A 16047-nucleotide genomic window follows, 5' to 3' on the forward strand; every position below is an offset into this window, starting at 1 on the left:
TAGTGCAGTACATTTGATTTATCAGATGTATAAATCAAATGTGTGTGCGCTTAATTTGTGAAGGCCTAAGTTTTATAAGAACTTATTAGAATATAGCCCATATTAACCATTTGTAGAAAGCAGCTTCACATGAAGCTGGTTTTTAGAGGTCTAACCAGCCACCACCATGAGTAGGCTACAGATCGAGCTGGTCATGCTGGTCTAACTGGTTTTTCCACGAAGGCAGTGCAATGCAACCAAATACCACAGACAGAGGTCGGGTTTACTTTCCTCCTCCCTAAAGTACAGATGGACCAATACCAGCTGAGTTCCCGCTGTAGCCTATCTCGCGATCGAGCCTTTAGAAAAGTCATTGAGCATCTATAAATTCGGTCATCTCCATGGCTTTGGCGAACAGCCTTTCCGTACAGCCAGCAGCATCACGCAACCATGAGTGAGACCGCTATTTCATTCGCCAAGGACTTTTTGGCTGGTGGAATCGCCGCCGCGATCTCCGAGACTGCTGTTGCACCCATAGAAAGAGTCAAGCTGCTCCTTCAGGTACGCGTTATACCTACATTACCATCTGCACACGTATACCATGTAGGCAATTACATTCTAAATGAGATGCATTAATGAATAGCCAATCTTTTTCACGCATTTGTCCATCTTGGTTAATGTTTATGAATATTGTTCATTAGGCTATAGGATCGTGTTTGGTCTTAATGATATGCGATATAACGTTATCTTTATAATAGACCTATAATAAAAACATAGTGGACCAATGATGATTCTGAAATAAAACTCACCTGGAGTATTTCACGCGCATCTTGTTGACACATGCGCGCTATATTTCAATGTTGTTGTTGATGTTTTGATATTTCAGCAAACAGTTTGCTTTGTATAATCAGTTTAACAGCATTAAGTTAAAGTGAACTTTATTATTCAATATGCTTTGTGCTTGTGCATTTTATACGTTTTATTGAATGAGTGGGGTATTTAATTCAGTTGCTCGTGGTAATGTAAATAGTAGGCTATTCAGGGTCGGACAAAATTGCATTAAAAAAATCAGTAAGAAGCTCGGAGCTATAGAAATGCATCTTTATATTCAGTATTGTAGGTAACGCATTACAAGTAACTTGCTATATGTAATTGGATTAATTTTTTCAAGTAACTAGGAAAGTAACGCATTACTTTTTCAATTTACAACAAAATATCTAAGTAATGCAAGTTACTTTTTCACATTTATTGACTGACAGCTGTCCTGTCCTCATGTTGATAGCAATAAAGGTCAGTGTGTGCGCTGTGTGAACAAGATGGTTATTGTAGTTCTAGACTAAAAGTGAACATGCATTTACTCATCTCACTTGCATTAAAACATTCAGTACTCCTCCAAATGAATAAAATCTCAGAATTTTTCGCAAACCTGTAATAATTAAATATATTAAATTAAACAAATATACTTTATGTATTTAATCTCACTTTATTAACCAATGTCTTTGCTGCTGACCTTCAATGATCCAATTTAACCATAATAATAAGCAAAAATTACTTCAGATTAAATTTAGAAATTTAGAAAGAGTGTTGAACTTCCTTCTTTAATCCAGAATGGCAGCACAGCTAAGGTTTGTTTGAGCTGCGCCCTCTACTGTACAGGTGTAAATATACATTTCCTTCATCCTGAGGCTTATTCATTTCACTTCTAGTGTAAAAGGGCCTTAACATTTGCCAAAAATAGAACTTTATTGTTGATATTAAAAAACAAACAAGCAAACCCAGCCCATGAGAAAAAGTAATGCAAAAGTAATGTAACAATTACTTTGCATTACTTAGTTACTTTTTTAGGGAGTAACTCAATATTGTAATATTGTAATGCATTTTTTTAAAAGTAAATTTTCCCAACACTGTTTATGGTTACAAATAGGCTAACACTTAATATTGCAAGTATGATACATATTACGAGTACGTTATTACATGATATGCACTCTGCTACAATGACAGCGAGCAGAATCACACAACAAAACAGATTGTAATCAACACACACTGTTTTTGTCGACTCAGTTTCCACTAGTGTAAGGTCTTTCAAGCGCACACACACACTCTCTATCTAATTCAACTCTCGGTTGGCTCCCACGCTAATGAAAATGTAGGGGGAAAAAATATTTTGTTGACTCACAACTTACAACTGTCTTACAACTGGTGACAAGGTCATGCAGAAAATTTGAATTGTTTAAATGATGTGCTGAGATGTATAAAATAATAAAATTGTGCCATTTTCTTACAGGTCCAGCATGCCAGCAAGCAAATCAGAGTAGATAAACAATACAAAGGTATTGTAGACTGTTTAGTACGTATTCCCAAGGAGCAGGGCTTCCTGTCCTTCTGGAGAGGCAACATGGCCAATGTCATTAGGTACTTCCTAACACAGGCTCTCAACTTTGCTTTCAAGGATAAGTATAAGAAGATTTTCCTGGAAGGCGTTGACAGCCGTACCCAGTTTTGGAGGTACTTCGCTGGTAACCTGGCCTCTGGTGGTGCTGCTGGAGCCACATCTCTGTGCTTGGTCTACCCGCTTGACTTTGCCAGAACTCGTTTGGCTGCTGATGTCGGAAAGGCTGGTGCAGACAGAGAATTCACAGGCCTTGCAAACTGTTTAGTAAAGATCTTCAAGTCTGATGGTCCGAAGGGCTTGTATCAGGGCTTCAATGTGTCTGTGCAAGGCATCATCATCTACAGGGCGGCATACTTCGGCATCTATGACACTGCAAAAGGTGGCTTTTCAAGGTTTTGGTGTTAGACATAAGGCAGATTGCCTTTTAGCCCCGATTTTGGCTCGCCGAATTTTGGAAATGCACAAATGGAAATCACAGGCAAATCTGCTCGTTCACGCGAGTAAATCACGCAGTGTGAATGAGCAAAGACGTGATCTGAGAGAATCGCCGACGAGTCGCTGCACCCGTGAGATATTTGGCATGCTAAATATCTGGACCTGTCGGCGATTCAAAATCCTGCATTGAAAAGTGTTCTGATGAAAACTCATGGCGATACCGACAGCCAATGAGAGAGCAAGATACAGAGCAGTGGAAGTTCGGGGAGGAGTTATAGACCACAACATCAGCAAGCATTGCTTCATTTCAGATAAACATTACAATTTTATCATACAGAAGCAAAGCATAAACATTTGCTTGACCATCAACAGCAGCACATTGAAAAGTTATGTATTTTGCTCCAACTGTCGTTGCAGAACACATAATCCTTGTTCCTCGCGTCTCCCCAAACATTTCCTTCTCCATATTCTTCTTTTCTTGATGTTGTTTTCGCTGCAAATAGCGCACAGGCAATTGTATTTCAAGCTTCTTGCGGGCTACATTTTTAATAATAATCCCACCGTGTGTCTCAATCAGCTCCCTAGTTCAGCAGTCAGGGCACTGATCAGGGTATCAGCCACATTCGTTTCATTATATACTGATTCACGACCTAGGGAGCTAGGGAGCTGATTGAGACACAGGGCCAGTCTCACATGAGAACTCTGGTCTTGCGCGCGTTGTTTCCTTGTCATGTCTTGCGTGTGTTTGGTTGTGAAACGTAGTTTGCGTGCCAGACAGAGTTGTCGGCGATTCTTCCTATTGTAAAGTCATGCAGTGTGAAACCTTCTGTCGCCGATCCATCGTGCAGTATGAACATAGCAGCGACTGAATGCTGGCCAAGATAGTCATGCAGTTGAAAAGAACAGTGACCCGACTAATTTGAAAATCGTGCAGTCTGAACTCGGCTTAAGTGTATGAACACTGGCAGCTGTTCAAACATCCCCCACCACTGTACTGTCTTGCCCATGCCTAATGGACAATGAGAGCCCCAAAAGCCACCAAGTCCTAGGACAAAATAATAATAATAATTAGTGCTTTGGGGTCCTAATAAAAATAATATTTTGGAAAACAATAGGTTACACTCAGGGCCATACCCACCATAGATGTCCAGACCTCTGTATTTTTCTGAGGTATATACACAGATCAGGCATAACATTATGAGCACTGACAGGTGAAGTGAATAACACTGATGATCTCTTCATCACGGCACCTGTTATTTGTTGGATATATTAAGCAGCAAGTGAACATTTTGTCCTCAAAGTTGATGTGTTAGAAGCAGGAAAAATGGGCAAGCGTAAGGATTTGAGCGAGTTTGACAAGGACCAAACTGTGATGGCTAGACGACTGGATCAGAGCATCTCCAAAACTGCAGCTCTTGTGGGGTGTTCCCGGTCTGCAGTGGTCAGTATCTATCAAAAGTGCTCCAAGGAAGGAACAGTGGTGAACCGGCGACAGGATCATGGGTGGCTGAGACTCATTGATGCACGTGTGGTCCGATCCAACAGACAAGCTACTGTAGCTCAAATTGCTCAAGAAGTTAATGCTGGTTCTGATAGAAAGGTGTCAGAATACACAGTGCATCACAGTTTGTTGCGTATGGAGCTGCATAGCCACAGATCAGTCAGGGTGCCCATGCTGACCCCTGTCCACCGCCGAAAGAGCCAACAGTGGGCATGTGAGCATCAGAACTGGACCACGGAGCAATGGAAGAAGGTGGCCTGAACTGTGATGAATCACATTTTCTTTTACATCACGTGGATGGCCGGGTGCATGTGCGTCGCTTACCTGGGGAACACATGATGGCACCATGATGCACTATGGGAAGAAGGCAAGCTGGCGGAGGCAGTGTGATGCTTTGGGCAATGTTCTGCTGGGAAACCTTTGACACGTACCACCTACCTAAGCATTGTTGCAGACCATGTACACCCTTTCATGGAAACGGTATTCCCTGGTGGCTGTGGCTTCTTTCAGCAGGATAATGCTCCTGCCACAAAGCAAAAATGGTTCAGGAATGGTTTGAGGAGCACAACGAGTTTGAGGTGTTGACTTGGCCTCCAAATTACCCAGATCTCAATCCAATCGAGCATCTGTGGGATATGCCGAATAAACCAAGTCTGATCCATGGAGGCTCCACCTCGCAACTTACAGGACTTAAAGGATCTGCTGCTAACATCTTGGTGTCAGATACCACAGCACACCTTCAGGGGTCTAGAGGAGTCCATGCCTTGATGGGTCAGGGCTGTTTTGGCAGCAAATGTTAACCAACACAATATTAGGAAGGTGGTCATAATGTTATGCCTGATCGGTGTATAATAAAGGTTGTGAAATAATTGCCTAAAATGAACTCTTCGTTGATGCTGTAAGGATATTGCACAAGATAACCAGCCCTCTCATCTGAGCAGCCTGTGGTCTGTAACCGCAAAATGTTTGAGATGACCAATTTTAATTAAAGTAGGCAGGCTTTATGTTCACAGAAGCTGCTGAGGAAACATTTAATATTTGACAACTGTTTTACGATATGTCAAACGACCAACATAAATGATCAGTGATGCAAACTAATTTGTAAAGTCTAATTTTGCCAATTTGAAACTAAAATACATAGTTTACGTGATTCATGTAATAAAATTTGTAACTGTCAATGTCATGAGAAAAGAAATAAAATAGTAATGCTCACTATAAATGTATCACATCTAATAACAATCTTGAGTCTTAAAAGAAGCACATAATTAAGTTGTACCACTTAAGAATGAAAGCTATAACACGCAACATGTAAAATTGAGATTATCTGCATAATATTTTAATTAATGTTTGCAAACTAAAACACTCCATGTGAAGTGAGATCCTTCACACCGAGCATGACGCATCAGGATTCCAGCTAAATAATCTTAATAATCTTGTCTTTCCACACGGAATCAGAGCTGTTATTGCTCAACACTGGGACAGTTTTAAAGTGAACATTTTTTCTCCTGTTAATAGACAGTTTCATAACACATTGAAAATATCTGTTAATCTGTTAACCCATATTGAGCAATGGCATCCATTTTGGTATTTGGTTGAAGGAAGGATCTGTATTTTACAGGCATGCTGCCCGACCCAGAGAACGCTCATATTGTGGTCAGCTGGATGATCGCTCACACCGTCACCATTGTCGCTGGCTTCATATCGTATCCCTTTGACACAGTACGTCGTTGTATGATGATGCAGTCTGGACGTAAAGGAGGTAATATCCAGTCCCCTTTCCTCCCATGCTCCATCCAAAATTGGTGTTTGTTTGGTTATGTTCAGTCTTGAATGTCATGATGTTAAGTGTTTAATTTTTATTTTATTTTAGCTGACATAATGTACAGCGGCACACTTGACTGCTGGAGGAAGACTGCACGTGATGAGGGTGCCAAGGCCTTCTTCAAGGGTGCCTGGTCCAATGTGCTCAGAAGCATGGGTGGATCCATCGTCCTGGTGCTGTATGACGAGCTCAAGAAGATCATGTAACACTTCACAGAGTTCACTATTTGTATTATGTGAATGGACATTAAAGCATGTGAATGCTTTACTCATGAGGCTGGACTGTGTTGTACTACTAGTTATAAAGGATGTGCTTTTTTCATTTTATTATTATTATTATTTAAAGATTGCCATTTATTTGTTTTAGTTAGTTTTAGTGTTTATTTCAGTTAATAATTTTAGTGCTTCAATTTAAACTAAATGAAAATTAGAAATGTGGTCTAAGTTCTTTCAACTAATATTTATATTTTATTGCAGCTTTATTTCAATTAACAGCAATTTTTTTAATAGAATTAGTTTTAGTTAACAATACTAACCCTGGTTTGGAATAGCAAGCCGAAAGTAAGAATCAAGGTTATTATAGTTTACTAAAACTAAAACCATTAAAAAAGCATTTTCATTACTTGAAATAAAATAAACATTGACTGAAAAAAATATATGAACAAATTAAAATGAAAGTGGAAAATACAAAAATAAAAATTATAACAGAATCTCAGTTTTATCTCAATTTTATTATTTTAATTCCTGTAACATTAAGTATACTTGGTATTGTATGCAAACTCTCTTTATGCATATGAATAGGTGACCTTACTATATTAAAATATACACAGTGTAAATATGACCAGTGATAATATTGGACTAATGTTATCACATTTTCTGGACCTGGTCAGAGCTTCTGAGGTTCCTGGGTTTTGAACAAGCTGTGGTTAATTAATGGAGATAGTGGGTCATCCATCTAAAAGTTGGTAATCCAGCATTGAAGTTATGAATGCATTAACAAAATTTCTTCTTGTGTCTTGAATAAAAAGGTTCAATAACTGATTTTGAAATGACAATTACAGTTAAACATGACACCCAAATCTGCATAACTGAATCATCAATGTTTCTGCATAACACTGAAAACTAACATCATGCTAATGATAATAATAAAAATATCACACAAAGTGATTCTCAACCTGAAGGCTGTGCCCACTAGAGGGCCTCTGTAAACTTGACAAAGGGTCTGCAATAGTGCCAGTGTCCTAAGCACTTCTTCAGTCCTCCATTGGTCGGACAAACAAAACACAATTGTTTATTTGACCAATAGCCCAGTCCACTGATTTTCCTACAATATGCTAATGTGTTGTTTCTTGTGGTCTCCTTCTTGATCGATACATTTTGTGTAATTAGCAGGATAATGCAGCAGCAGAGTAGCGAGTTTATGCACAAGGCATAATGTACAATCAGCTGGTAATTAAATAAAACCCAAAATAAACCCAAAGCACAAAATGTCATTACAGTGCATTATTTTAATATATATTTTTATTTTTTTTAAAGAGAATTAAGTTTTATTACTCAGACAAATAAAATTGTTTATCTAAATATTTAATGCTGATTAAATATTTTTTACTGAGTAACTAAGCAAGTATAATTTAATCATTGTTAAGCAACAAAACATTGAACATTTGCCAGCAGAACAACAAGCAGCATCAGGACAGGTGTGGCAATCCTTTCAGCACTATTGTTTACATCAAGTGATGTTCCTCCTCCACCTGATAATTAGGAGAGAAAAGAATGAAACAAAGAGAGCCTATTATGTTTTTTACTTTTTCAACTTACTTTAGTGTGTAATGATGCTTTTTGAGCATGAAAAAGATCTGCAAAGTTACAAAGCATAAAGTCTCTCCGGCAGGAGTTATTCTCTCTATCAGTGTCACTGTTTCTGAACTCCCTGAAACACCTCCATTGTAGTCTTGAGTTCTCTTCTGGGAATGAACACATCACAATAGAGGGTATGCATTAACGTCACTTTCCCGCCAGTACACACTCCCTCAGCTGGACTGAGTGGCAAAAGAGCTGCTGCATGACTGGATTTAATAGGGGAAACTGTGAAAACACGAGTAAAACAAACGATTACAGTAAAGGTTGGGATCAATAGTGTTCCTTACAACTTGTCAAAGAAACCTAATCCATGGATTTTGATGCCAGGGAAATACATAAAGCAAATCTGCCTGTGAACGCTTTATATAACTACTATATAGGTAGGTTTAAATCCGAGTAATCACTTATATCAATGTTATATATATCGTAATATTGTCCAGCCCTAAAACTTGTATAATTTTTGTCAGTGTTTATTTAAAAACACCCAGTTTTGCAGAATATAAGATGGTAAATATTTAATTGATGAGTTGTCAAAACAATATATAACAATACAATATTTTGGGTATGATTTTACCCCAAAATCAAACATGTTGAAGCAAAATGATAACTGCAAATCCATGTTTCTCCGCCTGGAGTCCAGCTGTGTCTGTAAATTGCAGTGATCCATTTGCTTCTATTTTCTGTAGCTTTCAGCAGTCTGTAAAAATATACCTCAGATTTTGTGTCAAATCTATTTGTACAGTCAATCACAAAGCATTTTCCCACTTTGGATGTGTTTTGTGTGCTTTTTGCTGCATTCATGCTAAAAACCAATGCTGCCACTCTTTTTGCCACTCAGTGAGCGTAACCGCAGTCATAACAGCCGATAGTGACGTCACATTCATACCCTCTATATTCCTCATTAAAATAATTCCCACCCAAGGTATATGCAAAATAAAGGGGCAAGGCTTGGTTGAGTGATGATAGTGGCCCTATCCCAAATGGCACACTTCAGGCTCTATTTTAACGATCTAAGTGCATGATCTGAAGAGCATGGCACACTTTAGCTAGTTTAACAATGGAAAAAATGGTCGGCGCATGGTCCAAAAGTGTTGTCTAGAACTTGACAACACTGTCTCTTAATGAGTAATGGGTGTGACCAGGTTTACACCAGGTTTTTGTTGGTCAATGGCGCAGTCGGTTGCCTCAAAATAGCAACACGCCAACAATGCACCTGAACACACCTTATTTTCAGACCAGCACACCCATGTGCGAACAGATGGGCATGAGTGCATTTGCTATTTAAACAACATGGTGCAGGACGTGAAAATGAAAACTGCGTCAAGCTGAAACTAGCTAAAAAACACTTGCGTTGCGCCTGGCGTCGCATTGCGCCGGGTGTATGATAGGGCCCTACATGTCCACTTTCGGTCTTGTGAACATGACGGTAAGATGTTATTCCACATTTCAGATTGAAATTTTCAGCCAATATGCGCCCTCGATGTGGACTTTTGCCCGACAGTCAAGGCAGCTTTATGTCACAAAAGTGTGGACTCGGTGGAAGATTGCGAGGGCTTAGGGTTTCATTTGGGACAGGACCAATAGTGTGTTGAAACTCGCAGTTATGGTATGGACATTTCCCAAATATGCTCGAAGTGGTTGCCCAATCATAACACACTGGTCCAGCCAACCAATCAGAGCACATTGTGCTTTTCAGAAGGAGGAGCTTCAAAGAGACAAGAACTAAACAGAGCATTACTGACAGACTGAGAAGAGAGGTGCTGCAACTATGTAAAATATGTGAAAACATTCAAGCATGAAAGCCTATTCTAGTCGACTCCAAAAAATCAAGACTTTGTAGAAGGGCAAAGTAGGTCCTCTTTAAATTGTGACAACATTTTAAAATGTACAAAACTATAGGCATTCTAGAATTATCTTATTGTTTCCATTTTTACTCACTTTGGGTCAGAGTCGGTGATTTCACATTTACCCAGAACACAGTGCGCTGCTGGGCTACGGTGGCCCTAAGGAAGTCGTGGACAAATAATGAGTGTTTTAATAATTTCTATGGATTGTTGGGGAGAAAAAAAGCATATAAATTTCACATTCTTCATTTCTCACAATCATTAGTAGGCCTAGAGTCACATAGTATCATTTTGAGATAGTTATTGTTCACTCTTACATGAAGAAGACGCTTTTTGCTGTAGCTGGTGGAATCCAGGTATAGAGGGTGGAGTTGTTTTTTATGTTGGTGTTGGCATGGGTGATGGCACCTTGCTGGTTTCCCGAACACTGGAAAACACAAGTGTATGACCTCCAGTAACTGCAATTACCAAATTTATCCACTTTACTTTTAACATAAAAGGCCATTTGTAAAATGAATGTGTCTGGCTTCTGGTCACATTCGCTTCCAGTTATTTATAGCTGTACAAACATAGTTTGTTATGCTGCTTGATATTGAAAACTGGTATTTCTTACCATATTATTTTAATGTATTGTCATAACACACTGTCTGGCGTTGTGAACTACCCCATTCATGTTTCTATTGTTCTCACTCGACAAACCTTTCACACCTCTGCTGGGTATGGGAACTAATCTTCGTTATTCTTTTTTTACAAATACTACACTTGTACCACAAACTGTAGTTTTAAGAGTTTTTTAGACAAGAATGTAGTTGTTTAGACCTGAAATATGTCACTCATATTTAATCATAGTGCCTATTTTACCATTTCTTTAGACATTTTTGGAGATGCGAGCTCCAGGCTGTCAGCGGCCATTCAGTGCTCGTGTACCCGCCGAGAACAGCTTCATCTCGGCCAGTGTTTCGAGGATTTGCTGCTGGCTCTTATAGTGGTTAAATATTAGATATAATTCATTTTGGGTACATAAAACCCAAAATGAATGTTATATCAGACACAGGTAATGCTTGCTCAGGCAATCCCTCTCTAATACTGTACAAAATACAATGAGTTTCAATGGAGGGACTCAACATTCCTTCGTTACTAGTTCTAAAGTGACGTTTTAGAATTAGTAACGGAGGCTTGGTCCAACTGTCAACTTGAGATTTGAATCCATGGCAGAAGGAAGTAGTTCCTCACAAAAGAGGGTTTTAAAGACACTCCATTGTTATTTCTTATTTATTTACACACTTGTGCTGTCGAACTGTTGTATAAATGCAATATCACACTCGTAGCCGTGTGATATGGCTGTATATCAGCACACTGTGATTACAGTACCTATGGCCGAATCACAGCCGTGCTGATATACAGCCATATCGCATGGCTACTCCTGTGATATTGCTCATATACGATTAATACTACTATGATTTTTAACTCACTTTAAACCAACAACCAGTGTATGCAATATCTTCCAGTTGTGATCTAAAGTGGGTTTTGGTCATATTGTGTTGTTGAAATATTTTGTTTATAGCGCTGCACCTGTAGAATTTCTCATATGAAAATAAGCCAAATCGCATGAAAATCACATACAAATCATTTACTTCTTACATCTTGTGTGTTCATTAGCTTCATGTTCCACATGTAGAAACATTTCTCTGGGTTTGTTATTTACAGAAGAGAATTGAGAAGTGTAATGGAAGTTAGTCATTTTGAATGCGTGATATGAGTGGCAGATGGGGTGAAGATAAAATGAAGGTCAAGTTAACCCAATAGTAACGACTCAAGTATTACCAAATCCGTCAGAAGCAATTACTAATTATTTGGATCAGTATTCTAAAGTGAAAGGCATTTTAAATCACTAATATAGACTGAAGTCATTGAAGTCAAGCTTTTGAGGTTTTTGTAAGGTTTTGGATAATAATGACTCAAGTGTTAGTACATCCTTCTAAAGGAATTACTAATTATTTGGATCGGTATTCGAAAGTGAAGATCATGGTAAACCAATAGTAATGACTCAAGTGTTACCAAAACAATCGGAAGAGTTATCATGCTTTTCACTTCAGAATACTGTTCAAAATCATTAGCAATTTGTTCTGAGGGATTTGGTAATACTTCAGTCATTACTAGTGGATTACCATGATCTTCACTTCAGAATTAATTATAAATGATGCATTATTCATGTTAATTATAAGCCTGTATATAGTAGTTCTTAGTAGTCCTCTAACTGCTATTAATTACTAATTCATTAATCAGAGTTAGAGTGTTAATAATGCGTTACTCCTTTGTTCCTGTGTAGTTATTCATTAATGATGGAACAGTATTCTAAAGTGTTACTGTAAGGCATGCAGTGCAGTCTAACTATACAGAAATCCTTACCGCTAAGAACTTTGTGTTTGTTGGAGGTGTCTGCCAGGTTCCTATTGCATTTGTGTCGGATCCAGAGCGGGCCTCAAGGAGCACGCCACTATAGTCTGGACCTTTGATTACAACTGACAAACAACAAATGAACAAACATTTTCAGTCCGTGATCCGTTAATCCTGATATACAGTAGTGGATATTTGTTTTTAATGACCCTACAAGTTCAATTAAACCATCAAAATATGAGGAAACTATTTATATATATATATATATATATATATATATATATATATATATACACTTTTTTTTAAAGTATGAAGGAAGAACAAAACACTAATCTTGGTTAATTTATTTATCTGACAAAATTATTTGGCAAAAAAGGCAAACTACAACAACAGGTTTTATTTTACTATGAAAAAAAAATGCTTAGAAAAACAAAAATCTCACAGGAAAAATCATACACTGACTACAATATAATAATTTAATAATATTTTGTTTGTTCACTCTTGTTCATAATTCAACATAGCCAAAATTATTATTTGGCATGTTTCATCGCTTTATAGCAATAACATTTGAATAAAGGGTGAAGATGTTGATTTTCCTAGAACAGACATCAGTTTTGTCCATGCATAAGAGAATTCAATTGCAAAATAACTTTAAAATTCAGTTAAAATATTCCCAGAAATTGGCCTGCAATTACAAAACAAGGAAAACAGAACCAAACCAAACCAAATCATCTCTATTAAGTTTTATTTCTTGATTGAGGAGTTTTCCATAACACAAAACTTCTTGGTATTCCAAATATGGATGAATTACAGTTTAGTGGGTTTGCTTTGGTTTCAGTCACGCAGATCTTGAAAAAAATTCATCTAGAATGTCAAGAATTATTTTATGAAATGTTGCTTTTAAAACAGTAGTGCCCCCTTCGTATTTGCTTCAAATGGTCCCTTACCTGTGATGGGACTGCCAGTCTGAAAAGTTGTGTTGCTTGGCTGGATGGTGTACGGAGCAGGGTTTGGCTGGGGCAGTGTCCCTCCATGCCTCGGCATCATATCCACACATGCTGAAGTTGGTGCCCCGTTTGGAAAGCAGAGAGCAGAGGTCAAAACTTGTAGTATGACAGCCCCAAAAAACACAGCGTCCATCATTCCTGAAACAGGCTTTTTAACAGCTCATTTGAGATCAAAACATTCAACGCAAAACAAACGGATACACACACAGATCTTGCGGTGGACATTCAACTTTTGAAAGGCACTTTTGCTGAGTCACAATTGCATACAAAATGGATGTTTCATGGAACACGCCATGCTGCCCCTCCCTTGCATAAAATATTCACATGGGGTCAGGTGAGACGCTTTTCAAAACAGAAAGAAAAAACTCTGTTTCAGGAATCTGTCATTGATCTGGACAAAGAAACAAAGACATCCTCTGTTGGGAAGGAAATAAGCACGGAAAATTGTAATTCTCCCTGCCAGACTCATGCTCTGTCCCACTGTTATAAAGGTTGGTTGGTCATGGGGGGATCTAAGAACTGGGTGTATGGTAAACAGCCTTTTTTCTTTATATTTAAATTGCAGAAACTTACATTAAAGTCTTTATTATTTAAAAAAATGTACAGACCTACAGTGACCTCAAAAAGAATTTGGAGTCTTAAGACACACTTGTGATCACAAAATATTAAAGAAATTAATGCAATGACTTTTAACCAGTTGGAGTGAAGATGACTTTTGAAGACATGTTCACACAGGTGTAGTTTATCACAAAAACTATGAAATGAAATCATGCTATTACATTATCTTTTAAATCATTAACATTTTTGTGGTGTGTTTTACTTATGCTGTCTTTAAAATAAATGGCAAGTGGTTTGATAGTTTATTTAATGCAATTAAGTTTTAAACAAAATTTAGAGGTCCAGATATTAAAATATTTTAATTATTAAAATATAATTAATTTTGTTTTTTGTTATTGTTTTTTTTTTTTTTTGTCCATACAATGTACAGTTCTGTGCAAAAGTCTTAGGTATGTCAGTATTTTTACCCAAAAAATATTCCGTATTTTACCCCCAAATTATTCCGTTTGCTGTAGTGTGTCAGTAGGAAATATCAGTTCACATTTCCAAGCATTCATTTTGCCATTAATTTTAATAATCCACACAGCAAAATCCCTAGAGTTAAATCAACTCTGCTCAGAGAACATATGGTCCCTCTCTACATAGAGTTAAAATAACATTGAAGCAGAGTTAAAGTTAATGATATAATATGCTGTTTGTGGAGTTGTTTAATCAGATCTTGAGAGATTTAATGTCTTTTATCTTCAGTTGATTTCATCTAAGGCTGTGGCTGGAAGTAATTAGTAGTTATTGTGTTTCTCTTCAGTGATTTTGCTTGTTAACAGCAGGTGTTCATCACTAATGCTCAATCATAACTTAATTAATCACTTAATTATCTCATTAACTTTAACTCTGCTTCAGTGCTACTTTAACACTGTATAGAGAGGGACCATATGTAATCTGAGAAGAGTTAATTTAACTCTGGGGATTTTGCTGTGCAGTGAGATTTTTGAATACACAAGGAGTCTGACAACAGCCTGTGCTCTACAGAGATCTGATTTCACCATCAGTGAGTCTGTCTGTGATTACATGAAGAAACAGAGACAAACTAAATCCAGAAGAACCTTGGCCGTGTCTCAAGACGCTTGAAGAAACCTTCCTTCAAATCCACCTGAAAAACGATGCCCAAGTGTTCCTGGACAAAAGCTGTTTTAAACGCAAAGGCTGGTCACACCAAATATTGACTTGATTTAGTTAATAGAAGTCAGTTGATAAATAAAATCTATTTATGACAGTATTTTTGAAAGCATCCTCACTTTACAGCATTTTTACACAAGTGCGTGAAACTCTTCACAGTACTGTATGTTTACAGGTAAGTTTGTTCACGCGTCTTGGAGACACGGCCACGGGTGAGTCAAACTGTTATGTTAGCAACATTCTTCAAAATATATTCCCGTAGCAGATCTATACAGGTGGAGCTGGGGAAGGGGGAGGGTTTCTGAAAGCGCTGCTACTGCTACAGCAGATGCTGACCAAGCATTTGAAGGTTGTGCAGCAAGCTCATTGGCTACTGATACAGCAGGAACCAATCAGCTCTGCCTTTACTTCAGAAGGACTTTATTTACTGCCATTATAAAGCTCGGATGCATCAGGATATTTATTAATATAACTCCGATTGTGTTCATCAGAAAGAAGAAAGTCATATACACCTAGATTGGCTTGAGGGCGACTAAAGCTTGGGGCAATTTTCATTCTGAACTAAAGTGAACTAATCCTTTAATACATGTAATCCATATCAATTTATATAAATATTTATCTTATTTATCCATATACATATACGTTTCACTTAATCTGTCAAATTCAAAAGCCCTAAACTGAATGATGTATGTTGCAATGTTTAAAATGAAAATAAGCAGAATTTGATAACATGTCTTTTTATTTTTTTTATTTTTAACCCATAATCATGATAGTTGTGATGGGGTGGATTCTGGAATATTGAAGTACAGAATATTATCTGTACCTCTCACTGAGAGAAATTAACATGTTATCAGTATGTTTTGGGAAAGTTTCCTGCTCAGATCAACTTTAACCTTGAAGAAGTTGCGAAATGTTTATCTGTGTATGTGCAGGTCCTTTGTACTGGACAACTGGCACAGACCAGCAGACACCATGTCATGACCCCAATAGGACATCCAGTACCTTAATCCAGGGTCCCCTCGTCAGCATCGTGACAAAGGGAGATATGCTTCTGACTATCTGTCCATGTGTGGAAGA

At 37.8% G+C, this 16047-nt stretch overlaps 2 protein-coding genes across 2 annotated transcripts; one reads left to right on the forward strand and one right to left on the reverse strand.

Moving 5' to 3' along the window:
• The first annotated feature begins 163 nt into the window (after nucleotides 1–163).
• On the forward strand, nucleotides 164–6824 carry si:dkey-251i10.1 (uncharacterized protein LOC100038774 homolog). The gene is made up of 4 exons (XM_048189712.1): nucleotides 164–540; nucleotides 2264–2750; nucleotides 5926–6066; nucleotides 6178–6824. Exons 1-4 carry the CDS (start codon nucleotides 430–432, stop codon nucleotides 6333–6335), a joined length of 897 nt encoding a protein of 298 aa, XP_048045669.1. The 5' UTR covers nucleotides 164–429; the 3' UTR covers nucleotides 6336–6824.
• Nucleotides 6825–6840: 16 nt separating this feature from the next.
• Nucleotides 6841–13534, reverse strand: si:dkey-251i10.2 (uncharacterized protein LOC562682 homolog). Its single transcript, XM_048189713.1, has 5 exons — nucleotides 13177–13534; nucleotides 12242–12354; nucleotides 10150–10259; nucleotides 9927–9991; nucleotides 6841–7879 (listed from the first exon to the last, which is right to left on the reverse strand). Exons 1-5 carry the CDS (start codon nucleotides 13370–13372, stop codon nucleotides 7770–7772), a joined length of 594 nt encoding a protein of 197 aa, XP_048045670.1. The 5' UTR covers nucleotides 13373–13534; the 3' UTR covers nucleotides 6841–7769.
• Nucleotides 13535–16047: the final 2513 nt, after the last annotated feature.

This window comes from Megalobrama amblycephala, linkage group LG4 (genome assembly GCF_018812025.1).
Source record: "Megalobrama amblycephala isolate DHTTF-2021 linkage group LG4, ASM1881202v1, whole genome shotgun sequence".
Classification (NCBI taxonomy): Eukaryota; Metazoa; Chordata; class Actinopteri; order Cypriniformes; family Xenocyprididae; genus Megalobrama; species Megalobrama amblycephala.